General features: G+C 38.2%; 1 protein-coding gene across 1 annotated transcript; it reads right to left on the bottom strand.

The window, feature by feature from the left end:
• Window positions 1-2,220: 2,220 nt before the first annotated feature.
• On the bottom strand, window positions 2,221-3,744 carry LOC142352948 (uncharacterized). The gene has a single exon (XM_075405105.1). The coding sequence runs from the start codon at window positions 3,742-3,744 to the stop codon at window positions 2,221-2,223; it is 1,524 nt and encodes a 507-aa protein (XP_075261220.1).
• Window positions 3,745-13,514: the final 9,770 nt, after the last annotated feature.

Here is a 13,514-nt window from a genome sequence, read left to right on the forward strand (position 1 = left end):
TTTTAAAATATATTATTTTTGAAGCTAGTCAAGGAGTTGTTCAAATCTATTGTTACTACGAATCCAAGTTCCCCTATATCACGGGGATCCAAGTCAAAAGGAATTTTTGACCTAGCTTACTTTAGGAAAATTTAGATTTTCAAATGGTTTTTTCGTTGTTTTGCAAAAAGTATTTTTAAAATATATTTTTTTCAAGATAGTCAAGGAGTGGTTCATATCGAGCGTTACTACAAATCGAAGGTCCCCTCTATCCTTAAAATCCAATTCAATTTTTTTTTGCTTTGAGATGTTGTTTTATGTATATTTGTAATGTTTGGTATTGTAATGGTTTTTTTTATCTATAGTTCTTCATTTCTCTTCAACAGTGAGTAATGAATTTGTATTTTTAAGGAGCTCTTCGGCCTTGAAAAGGTGACCATACTTTACCAGGAGCCACGAACATAGTTTAAATAGCATTCATAATCTTAATATGTGCTTTATTTGTACTTTAGGGTACTCAAACTGATGTTAAAACTGCCCTTGAAACCTAGAAAATGCACCATTCTAACCTTCTGTCCAGAAAAAATCAGGTCTTGGATCCTTTCTGCCAAGAGAAATACCAAGTCTTGTGTCTTGCCTGCAAAGAGGTCACCAAGTCTTGGTTGTACTCTGCACAGAGTGACCCAAGACTTGGACCTTCTCTTGGCAGAGAGACCCAAGACTTGGGATTTCTCTGGGCAGAGACCCCCAAGTCTTGATTTTTCTCTGTCAATAGAAACCTCAGAGATCGACTCCGGAGTGTTATCTTAGCAGCCTTGCATTTGACATGATCAGACTCTGAATCAGGCCTGGGACCTTGCCTGATTTTTTTCTGAATCAGGCCTGATGGTCTCTGGAGGCTCAGTCCAGATCCCAGATAGGGCTCACGGGCAGTGCTGCCCTTATCCCGCCACATTTTGGTCCCGAATAAGACCTCTCCATTGCTTTCTGTTCTGGGCTGTTTCCTTGCACAGGTCGAACCATTCAGTCTCCCATTTCTTCGCTGACATTTTCGGTGGTTTGATATGCTTCTTTACTTCGTCACGAACGATTCTTCGCCAGGTCTTGCGTATGCCGCCTGGGGGTCTCTTCCAGTTATCGCCCTTTTCGAATTCGAGCGCTGCGTTTGGAATTTCGGACGGATTCATTCGGAGGACATGCCCTAGCCATCGCAAGCGTCTTGTTTGGATCGTCGTGGCAAGGGAATCACATTTTGCAATGGTGGTGATACTTTCAGCGGGGAGGTCCTGTCCTTTGTGGAGAATACGTCGAAGACATCGATTTTCGAAGGATTGCAAACTGTTTATATCAGAATTTTTTGCTGGCCAGCTCTCGCAACCATACAAGAGTACACTTCGTACGCATGCCTTGTAAATCTTCACTTTTACAAGCTGAGGGATGCTTCTCTGGTTCCAGATGTTCTTAAGGTTTTTGAAACTACCTGCAGCTTTGCCTATCCTGGCCTTGATTTCAGATGTTACGTTGCCGTCGGGCTGTATTTTACTTCCAAGATAGGTGAAGTCTTCAACACGTTCCAGTTCTTCGCCATAGACGTGGAATTTCTGATTGATGTCCTGGGAGCAGAATTTGGTTTTGCCGACGTTCAGGTAGAGGCCGACTGCCGCTGCATTTCTGGCTACGTTGTCGAGTAGCCTCTGGGCGTCGTTTCCATTATCATCCATTAAACAGATGTCGTCTGCAAAATCGAGGTCGGCAATTATCATGTCATCCAGAGACACGCCTACGTTGTCATTGCGGAGGGCTTCTTCCATTATCCAGTCGATTGCGAGGTTGAATAGGAAGGGGGCCAGGATCGAGCCTTGCCTGACACCGCTGAGGATACTGAATTGGCGGGACAGGGTGCCGTATACTCGGACTTGGCTGTAGGTCTCTGCGTATAGCATTCGTAGCACGTTGAGGAGTGTGTCTGGTAGTCCAAGGTTCTCACAGATACGCCAGATGCATTTTCGATCCACGCTGTCGAAGGCGGCTTTGAAGTCTATGAAAACTAGGTTTGTCAACCTTTTGAACTCCTCGCGTTGCTCGAGTATCTGACGTATAGCGAAAATTTGATCTCTGCAGCCTTTGTTCTTTTTGAAACCCGCTTGATTTGCGCGGCCTATATACACTGGTTCGAGACGATTCTTTATTACTGCTTCAAGGATTTTGAAAGCAATGCTGAGAAGGGATATGCCCCTGTAATTAGCGCAATTCTTTTTGTCGCCTTTCTTGAAGAGGGGGACGATTATTGCGGTCTTCCAGTCCATTGGCATGGATACTGTTGCCCAAATGCATTGTAGGAGTTTGGTCAACTCCTGTGCGAGAGCAGTACCGCCATCCAAGAAGAATTCCGGCGGTATGTTGTCCGGCCCACCCGCTTTGCGTCTTTTGAGCTTGCTTATGGCTGTTTTGCACTTCCATAAGCGAGGGCGGGTCAGTGCTCACTACGGAGAGAGGTTTATATTGATTCTCTGTAATGTCGGCAGTTGCTGGCGGTGGTCGGTTCAGCAATTTTTCGAAGTGGTTGGCCCATACTTCTATTCTCTGCTTTGCATCATTAATCGGGTGGCCGTCAGCACTCTTGAGAGTCTCGCTGATGGCTGAACGCTTCCCTGCTAACTGCTTGACAACAGAGTAAACCTTTCTCAGGTTGCCCGTTTCGTCCGCGTCGATCATTTCCTGGGCAAGGGTGTCAAAATACTTTGTCTTGTCCATGCGGACTGCCTTCTTGATGGTTTTCCGCAGTTCCGCTTTCTTCGATCGGTTGCGGGCTCGAGCACGTTTCTTGACAAGCTCAATAGTTTCGCTGCTGATCCATGCATTCTTCTTTTGCTCAGATTTTCCGAGACTTTTCTCAGCTGCTTGGTGAAGGATGGATTTCAGTTGCGACCATTTAGCTTCCACGTCATCGCCTGTTTCTTCGGCTGCGTCAAACAAACTGTGTAGCGTATCTTTGAACTCGTCGGCTACCGCGGGTATGCGCAGGGATCCCAGGTTGTAAGCGATCGTCTTGGCCTTCTTTGTGTATGCCTTCAATTGCAATCGGATCACCGAAATAACAGGTTTGTGGTCCGTGTCAGTGAGAAAGAGCTTGGTGTTGAAGGTATTATTTACTGATGTTCTCCATCGTCTTGATATCAACATGTAGTCGATCTGGTTCTTTGTTCTGTTATCATTTGATCGCCAAGTATGAAGGGAATGTCTCTTCTTTTGGAATGTGGTGTTGGAAATTACAAGGGCGTTTAGTACGGCGAAGTGCGCCAGTAGTTCGCCATTAGCGTTTCGGGATCCTGTTGCAAAACGTCCGATATTTTGCTTCTCGCCGTCGAGTGGCAAACCAACTTTGGCGTTGAAGTCGCCGCCAACGACTAGAACGTCCTTCTTGGGGACGTCTTTGAGGCATTTTTGCAGCTCTGAGTAGAATGCCTCTTTGTCTCGTACACTGCTATCTTCAATCGGGGCATATGCACAGATTATGGAGATTGCCACTGGTATTGCATGCAGCCTCATGTAGCAGATCCTGGCTCCACAGGCTCTCCATTCCATGACGTGATTGGCCAGTCGGAGGTGTATGCCAATCGCGACTCCGTGCAGACCCTGACTGTCGTAACCCGAGGCATACAGTTTGAGGCTGGGTGCTCCCGTGGAATCTTGGATTGTTTCCGTTGTGTCGCCTGCGATCCTTGTTTCCTGCAGGCAGGCGACTTCGATTCCCAGGGTGTTCATGTCATCAGCCAACAGGTGCTTAGCTTCGGGTTTGAGCAGTGTGCGAATATTCCAAGTTGCGATTCGCAGGGTATCTTTGGCATAGCCGACTACATGTACTAAGATCAGTTTTTGCTTCCCAAAAAAGATTGGAAAAAAGTTTTGGGTCTAGCGGTATTAAGAAAAGCTGGCTAAAGATATAAAGGTGCGACAGACAATTTCCGTAAAATTTGAGTTTACAACGGGTGGCGGTTTGACAATGGATAAAAGGGAAAAAATGATTTCCAAAAAAAGTATTGACTGCTTTAAAAAAAAAAAAAAAAAAAAATCGTTTACTTGTAGTCTTTTGCGGGCTTATCAGTCGAAAAAATGTTAAATAACGGATAAACGAAGAAAAAAACTACAAGACTGAAGTCAAAAATAAATTAAGGTGGTTAAAAAAAAACTCGAACAATTACAAAATTATTGCACAAAATAAAAACTTTTTGAAGAACATTTCTGAGTTCTGATAAATTCAAAACAAAGTTTCATTAATTAACAAGAATTTAGGTAATTCAGGAGGAGAAAAGTATTCACTGTATTAAATTTTGAATTAAATAACAATCAGCTTGTACACTTCACAGATAACTAATTCGGAAATTCATAGGAAAAACATGAACGTCGTTCAGACTATTTTGAACAAATTTAAACTCTACATAATTCATCCATTTTCTGAAGCAGACGTTTTATCATTTTATGATATTTTTTTTCCAAAACATTGTAATGTGTGATTGATTGAGCGAGCAATCATTATCCAATGAGAGGTGTTAATGATAACGAAGCGGACTTTTGAAAAAATATGCCCGAAAAAATCCAACGTACCGGAATTTTAGCTCTGGAAGTCGTTCATTAATCTCTTTTAGTGATATGGTATGCATGGTAAAATTTTTTTGCTTTGATTCTCAATTACCGTTTTTGCACGGATTTCTATCTTTAAAATCAAGCTGAAAGATTTCGTTTTTTTTTCTTCAAGAAAGCGACAATGACTGTTCTTTTTACCTTGTTATCCCTTCGAAACGTCGTTTGTTTTTACTAATGTCAACAGATTTGCTAGTGGACTTAAGATGGGGAAAAATGTAAGGAAAATACATAAAGAATTAGCAGAGGAACATAGAAAGAAAAGTTACTTTCCCCTAAGTTTTTGTCCATTTTAATTTAGAAAACTATTTGGTGAACAAAATTACAACTGCCGAAGATAATCTAAATCCCACAAATGTAACAATAAAGAAAGAAATAGGTTAAAAAAGATTAAAAAAATGAAGAAAAGAAAAATATCATCGTTAACGCAAAAATCATCTGACCTTTCTATATTCATCATTTCAACAGTAAATATTCTCTCTCGTAAAACAATTAGCTCTACTACGTTCCCTAGCAAGCAGTCAAAAAACAATACTTCAAACTTCAACCTTTTAGTTCAGGATAATGCATACCTTCTCCGGCAGTTTAATTGAAGTGAGATCGAATTCAAGTATGTAATTGTTCTGCAAAAGATGGTTTGGTATAGCCGGAATTTTTTCGTTGAAGTTCATTGCTTTCATTTGTTGTTGCCTATGTCCTACAGACATTGGTTGTATTAGTTGAGAATATAGCGAACGCTAACTCTGCGAACGAATCTAAATTTTCGCAATCCAACTTTTTTTTTAATGGAAAGGCTTTTCCTAAAATTGTCCTGTGAAAACTGGTTCTGTCCCGACGGAAAAACTAAACGTACAAGCAATTGTTTCTATAAAAGTTGTCACTTGTCAAAATATCTTCTTCTATAGGTTTCAAACTCAAATTAGATGAAATTTGCATCGGATGAACTACTGTGAAAAACTTCCTAAACATGAGCGATTTCATTTAGTTCCAAAACAGGAATTTTGTTAAATTTCTACAAGCAAGTGTCCAAAACAAAAGTTGTTATCGTTGGTTGCTTTAGTGCTAGTTTTATCTGAAGAAAATACTTCCTCTTGTTTGGCGAAATCGAATGATCTTTGGAGGACTTTTTCAAAAAAGCGACGTCTCCTAATATTTTCCTCCACTCGGCTGTTTATGTAAAATTTTCTCCCCAATATCCCAGCCATGGATTTTTATTTTCTTCCCGAATAAAGTTTTTTCTATATTTAGTGGTGCTACATCCAGCAAATCAGAACTAACTCTTTTTGATGCTCGGAAAAACAACTCCTGAAAGATGGAGTCGCTGTCCTCTTAATTATTTTTGCCATTGCTACAAATCTTCTTCCCCTCTGTTTTCTATGGCCTCCAAAAAACTGCAATTCCTTATCAGCAATTATGTTCTAGAAATTTAAACTTAACGGTGATTATCAAAAAGTTTCTTAAACATCATTTGCGCACTTTCTTTCCGAGCTTTTTTGTCGTTTTATACTATGGAAGTAATTTTTAAGAGCTTCATTAAACTGTAGCATGGGAAACTTTCGATAATTCATGTTTTGTCCTGTTGAGATGACGTCCACAATTTTGACCTTTGTTATGAATGGAAGAGGTCAAAATATGCAGCTCTGGTTTCACAACCTATAATATCATCAACAATTTTACTTTTGTCGCTAAAGTATGTATTTGAACAATGTCAGAAGGGAAAATGGGAAAATGCTGTCGAGGACCGCTCATGAAAACAACCATCCACAAACAGTTTACTCGCAACCAAAAACATGACAACGATCAGCAAAAAAATGACAAGTAAAAATTTTGCATTAGGAAGAATTGGGAATATCTATGTGTAATTTTGTTAAAGTGCAGTTTGATTAATGTTTTTTCATACTTTTTTCGTTTTTGAAATTCTATGTTCATTTTGTTTGCAAATATCAAAGTTAATGGATATAGACCCGGATATAGACCAAGATTGTAAAGCTCCGATGATCTTGTATTGTATCTATTGTTGCGTCGCCTAGATAGAAGAATTTATCTTCTCTTATGATTTTGTACACGCAAGGGAACAGCGTGTTTTGTCTCACTTCTGGCGAATTCTGAGTTTTTTATTTTAAATTTTTCCAAACTCAGCACCAAACACCGTTCCCTGATCAACTCATACATTTGCTGGGATTTGATATTTGTGTAATCATTGATGACTACCGATGAAGCGTTTGCAAGACATGTTGATTTCCTTGCTTGAAGACAAGCAGAGTAAGAAAAGACGTTAAATCATGTTAATAAATATTTCACACTACTCTATTATTAAAATCCGATAAATTATCCCGAAAGGCCTGAAAGAGACGCATTTCTTAGCAAATGCAACCAATCCTTAAAAATATTGCATTGCAAGGCGGTATTTTGTGTCAGGACCTTTATCAAACAGAAATTAAGCAACATAATTTTTCAATAATTAGCTTCCCTATTTTTTTATTTTCAACCGATTCATAGGCTGCTTTTCCTTCTAATAGCAATTAAGGTAGCTTGATTTTTTTGTTTCTTAAAGAAATTAAACTTCATCTATTTTTGCTACGTTAGTTTTGTTTTTTAATTTCTGAGGATTTAATCCAATGGCGTCAACTAAATTTTGAAATATATCGGTGCAACTAGTTTTTTAATTTCCAATTCAATTTTTTGTTGGTAAAACTGTTGAGGAATCAAAACATAATGTACCATTTCAAGACAATTGGTTAACGTTAGATGGAGTTAATATTGAAATGTATTCTAATCCTTTATTGTAACATACAATTGCTCTCTTTTTGTGTATTCCAGTTCTTTATTATGTCATTTTTCCAACTTCGTCACGTCTCTTTTTTAATTTTCTTGCAGTTTTCTGAGCAGGTTTACAATGCACGCCATTAAAACCTAAATAAAGTCTCTTGTATAATCTCTGAGAATTTTCTCTTGAAATTCGCGGAATATTTTTGGAACAATGTCAGAATGGAGAGATGTTGGGTGCTCATCACTCAAAAATGTAGTTCTTTTTTCGTTTTGCGGAAGATAAGAAACTGACAGAATTGATCCGCTATTTGTACAAAATGGGAGAGAGTGGACTGTTTTGGTAAACAAGTCAAAAAAATGGTTGATCATAGTGAATGGAAGTTATATTAGTATACACGTCTTTTAATTGTGATCGTAGCCCTAACTGTTGACTAAATTTCTTTGCATATTATCTCTAGGAGACTTGATCAGTGCATTATGAGTATTTTGTAACTTGATGAAATGAATTTTGTTTAATATATTGTACTGATTCCCTTATGTTTTCCAGCAGTTGACGTTTTTCTTAACGAAGTTACAACCAAAAGCCTTCTCACAAAAATTGGGAAAAGTGAACAAACGCTTTAGTCTGCTTCTCCTTAGGTTTTGAATAAACTCAATGTTTTCAATATTTTTGCTCATTAAGCCACAAACGGACTCATAAAATTGAAAAATCAGTTATTTTTTCACTGAATCTGTATAAAAATTTTCCAACTCTTCGTCACTCATGCGTAAGATGAGATTTTTCTACATCCACTTGGAAGAACCAACGAAAAAATTAAATCTTTTTATTGACATTATCTTTTCTATAGTTTACGTTAAGGTGAAATATGAACAACTTTACTTGAAAGGACTACAATCTCGCCGCTTCTTTGCACGGTGTTGCCAATGTTATCTTAACTATACAACATGCCAAAATTGAGAGTATAGTATGACAAAAAACTGGGAACCAAAACAACTGCAGAACCATTACTTCAACCCTTCATCTGTATCTTCTGTCCTTAAACGTTATCATTGAGATGATAGAAAAATTGTTGCTAATATAGGTTGTATTTAAATGAAAACTAAGATATTCGTCCAAACATAAAAAAGTACAAAACCAGCAACAAAAGCTAGAGACAAAACACTGTCTCTTAGCAAGATTTTTAACAAAAGGAAAAACGAAAAGAAAATAAAAGTTAGGAAAAACGACAGATCTGTAAAAGAATATCTGTGTAACGCTAGGATGAATCCTTTTCAACTCCCTCATTCATGCAAATTGTCTCTGATTTGTAGGGAATTTAAATTGAAAAAACGATTTGGAATACAATACGATAAATTACAATAAAAAACGTATAAATTTTTACAGATTTTAAACTGTGCTAAAAAATGGGAGTCCAAATTCCATAATTATGAGCGAATAAGGGTAAATTGTCGATCAGAGTAATTACGGCATTGCAAAATAGTGTCTTCGTTGTTAGTAGACTTGGAGGATTTTGGACATTAATTAATATTAATATTAAGTTAGATTAAATAATAATTAAATTTTCGTCTTTCCACCATTGCAGTGATGCAAGGAATGACGGTCAAAAACCTCTCAAGTGCGAAAGCTATATACGCAAAGTCACGTGTATTGCATATTACAAAGAAGAGTGGTCATATAATCAACGTTACAAGGAGTTACAAAATATACTACAGCTTAGTAGAACTACAAGCACAAACTTGAAAAAAGCGAACTTCAATTCGAAAAAAATTTCGCTAAGTTTTTTTCGAATTGAGGGCAATCTTTGACTTCTCAGAAAAGGTCACTTGAGAAGTCACATATTGTTTCAGAACAAAAACTGAAAAACGATTAGGCAAAAATTTTTCATAAAAAGACCAAAAGGTTTACAATAAATGCTGCAAACTTTGAGAGCAGTTGTTGATAATATCGAAAAATTATTTGGAATTGTAAGACAATTTGTGGTCTCGTTGACTGGTGGAGCAATATAATTCTATCAAGTAGATAATAAATAACATAAAAGTTATCTGAAAAATGATATCTGTGGTAGCAAGAGGTTTTGAATTTTGTATTTGTCGTGTTGCAGTTTCCATATTTGGACAGAGAACTTCTGAATTACCTTTGAAATACACGTTCTTATTTATTTTCTCTACAAAAAATTAGTTTTATTTATGGTTATGAGCTCGGAATTTCTTCAATTATTTCTGATCTTGCACAGATTTTGATCTTAAGTAAATAAAGTCTTTAGAAGAGTTATAGTTTGTTTTTCAGGGCTGTGATACACATTTTTTTTTACAACACTGCTCAAATTTTTCTGCCGAACTGATCAGGAGGATTTTTTCCTCGGTCAAAGCATGACTCATCACTGCAAACGCAGGCCGGCCCTTAGTCGAAGGAAATTTCTCAGCCAATCATAGATCAAAGACAAACATTTCTGGGGAATTTTATCCACGATCTCGTCAATTCAAACACTAATCTTCTTTGATTTTTACATTGTGTAAATTTGTTCACATTCTTGTTGAAATGTACAAATTTTACAAACAGCTTCATTTTTTGTATTTATTTAATCAACAACTGTTTCGATAATAGCAGTTGAATAGACTGCCAGTGTAATAAATTTTAATGCCCGATCGACACTGGAAAAATACTTCAGCATTAGACTACGAGTCTGTCACACTCTTTTATCGTCACAGTTACTAACTAAACAGTGGCGATAAAAGAATGGCGATAAACTCGTAGTCTATTGATGGAAACAGTTTGATAAACTTGTTGTCTAAAAAACTTGTGTGGTGTGTGTTGTTTGGTGTGGGTGGTGAGTGTGGTGTGTAAAGTGTTTGTGCGGCGTGTGTGGTGTGTGGTGTCTGTGCGGTGTGTGTGTGTGTGGTGTGTGTGTGTATGTGTGTGTCTGTGTGTGTCTGTGTGTGTGGTGTGTAAGTATGTGTGTGTGTGCGTGTGTGTGCGTGTGTGTGTTTGGGTGTGTGTGTAAGTGGGTGTAAGCGGGTGTGTGTGTGTGTGTGTGTGTGTGATTGTGTGTGTGTGCGTGTGTATGTGTCTGTGTGTGTTCGTGTGTGTGTTTGTGTGTGCGCGCGTGTGTGCGTGCTTGTGCGTGTGTGTGCGTGTGCGTGTGCGTGTGTGCGTGCGTGCGTGGTTGTATGTGTAAGTGTGTGTGTGTGTCTGTGTGTGCCTGTGTGTGTATGTGTGTGTGTTTTTGTGTGTGCGTGTGTTAGTGTATGTATGTGCGTGGGTGCGTGTGTGCGTGCGTGTGTGTGCATGTGTGTGTGTGTTTGTGTGTGTGTGTCTGTGTGTGTGTGTCTGTGTGTGTGGGAGGGGGGACGGAATAAAAAAGAAAAACCAATAAAACTGATCAATTTTGAAATGATCGCAACAGGTGTTAATTAAAAAAAATTACCACACGGTGGTTATCGACCTCGATGTCATCATAACACCTCGGCTTCGCCTCGGGGTTTGATAAATTCTGGGTAGCGATAACAACCGTGTGGTAATAGTCATTATTCTGTTTGAGCGCCGAGATTTGTGGGCAAATATCTTTCACCGTGCTTTATATCTCAGTAACGTGCTTTTTAGCAACACAATATTCTTAGATTGGGGTTTATTGCAAACCCTGGAGGCCGTGTGTGTGTGTGTGGTATGTGTGCGGTGTGTTTGGTGTGTAAAGTGTCTGTGCGGCGTGTGTGGTGTGTGGTGTCTGTGCGGTGTGTGTGTTGTGTGGGAGTGTTTGGTGTGTAATGTATGTGTGTCTGGTGTGTGTTTGTCGTTGTGTGTGTGTTTTGGTGTGTGTGTGTCTGTGTGTGTTGTGTGTAAGTGTGTGTGTGTGTGTGAGTGTGTGCGTGTGTGTGTTTGTGTGTGCGTGTGTAAGTGGGTGTAAGTGGGTGTGTGTGTGTGCGTGTGTTTGTTTGTGTGTATGTTTGTGTGTGTGTGTAAGTGGGTGTAAGTGTGTGTGTGTGAGTGTGTATGCGTGTGTGTGCGTGTGTGTGTGTCTGTGTGTGATCGTGTGCGTGTGTTTGTGTGTGCGCGCTTGTGTGCGTGTGCGTATGTGTGTGTTTGTGCGTGAGTGTGTGTGTGCGTGTGTGCGTGAGTTTGTGGGCGTGTGTGTAAGTGTATGTGTCTGTGTGTGTGTGTGTCCTTTTGTGTGTGTATGTTTGTGTGTGTTTTTGTGTGTGAGTGTGTGAGTGTATGCATGTGCGTGGGTGCGTGTGTGCGTGCGTGTGTGTGCGTGTGTGTGTGTCTGTGTGTGTGTGTGGTAGGGGGAGGGGGGACGTTATAAAAATGAAAAACCAATAAAACTGTTCAATTTTTGAAATGATCTAAAAAGTTGATTTAAAAAATTTACCACGCGGTTGTTATCGCCCTCGAAGTCATCATAACACCTCGGCTTCGCCTCGGGGTTTGATAACTTCTGGGTAGCGATAACAACCGTGTGGTAATAGTCATTACTCTGTTTGAGCGCCGAGATTTGTGGGCAAATATCTTTCACCGTGCTTTATATCTCAGTAACTTGCTTTTTAACAACACAATATTCGTAGATTGGGGTTTATTGTAAACCCTGGAGGCCGAAACATCAGATCCTTTTTTAAAAAGAAAAATTATCGCCGAGCTTTTTCTGTTCAATAGCTGTCTTTGTTCGTTGTTTGTAAAGCAATAATTTCTTTAGAAACATTTTCAAACAGAACTTATTTTGTAATAAACAACTTAGGGGTTTTTGCCCGTTAATCAAACTTTTTATAACCCTGAACATGAATTGGGGGTGAAACTAGCTCTTGAAAGATATAAAAGCAAAGTTATAAACCTGTTCAACTTTCTCCCAAAAATTTGCAACAAACACGTTTTATGTTCTCTCAAAAATTTGTCTATGAAGAGAGAAAAACATGTTGTTTGTTTTATGTTGTTTTGAAGTCCCGCTTTCGAATCTGAGAAATGATATCTATCACAAGGGATCTAATTTTAAATGGGGCACGCGTACTTTCTTCAACCCGGGTCGCGGTTACCCCGGGCAAAAATTTAGTTGTTGTTAGTTTGAGAATAGAGCCGCCGATATTGAAACAAGCTCAGCGCAAAATTGAGTTTTGGTTAGCCCTTTTGGCGTTCAGAATAACAGTTAAATAAGCCCAAAAATTACAAATACTTAGCCCGGGAGCGAAGCTAGCAGTGCATACATCTGATTTGACGCGAGAGAGAACTTAAGTTAATAACATATAAGCTATGTTTAGGAAACATTCAGTTTTGTACTATTTGGGAACATTAAATCCATTTTCTAACTTTTCTAACAACAACCTTTCAGCAAAAATGGAGAACAGACGCAGTTATTTGTGACACAAAACACAAAAACGAGCTTGCTAACTTTTCCAACTTTTCCAACAGTCACAAATTAGTACTCCCAAATCCTTTAATTTACCACTTAGCAGAACTTTTTCATTCAGCAGAAATTATTGCTAAGACTACTCGTTTACCGTCCAAGACAAGGTTTTCTGAGGAAAAGTTTTTGGTAAGAAAAGCTTTTCCAAAAAATAAAGTTTTTTGGTTAATTTTTGTTCAACAAAAAAAATAGTGATTATTTTTCGTTGAGCAAAAATTTATTAGAAAATTTTTATACTTAAAGTTTTTTTTCTAAGAAAGTCTTTCCGTTGACCAAAAAATTTTTACAATGAACCAAAAAAAAAATTTTTGTCGCTGACTAATTATAATGCGTAGATTAATCGCTGCCATGGTTAGAATAATTTGTAATTTTTTTCCTTTTATTTGATCGATATTTTGAAAGTTTTCCATATAAAATTTAATTTATTATGAAACAGTTTTAGCCAATCTAACCAAACAGATTATTAAGTGCAGTATAGTCAATAATGAAGTCTATGTAAATCAAAATAAACGCTGAAACGTGACCAATAAACAATTTGGTCAGAAATTTGTTCATAGTTTAATACCATGATGTTTACTTAAATATACCTGAATACACACATACATACTAAATCATTTCATAATTTTCAGTTTGCTTTTTGAAATGGTAAATGCCCCGCCATTTATGCACCGTATAAAATTTCCAAACCGTCTATCATAGTTTGCACAGCAGGTAAACAATAAACAAGTCTCAGAA

The sequence above is a fragment of the Convolutriloba macropyga genome, chromosome 14 (assembly GCF_964194025.1).
Source record: "Convolutriloba macropyga chromosome 14, txConMacr16.3, whole genome shotgun sequence".
In the NCBI taxonomy this organism is placed as follows: domain Eukaryota; kingdom Metazoa; phylum Xenacoelomorpha; order Acoela; family Convolutidae; genus Convolutriloba; species Convolutriloba macropyga.

What these genes read in the sequence shown, in the direction of transcription:
- LOC142352948 (XM_075405105.1), bottom strand. Translation starts at nt 3,744, where the DNA reads ATGAACACCCTGGGAATCGAAGTCGCCTGCCTGCAGGAAACAAGGATC.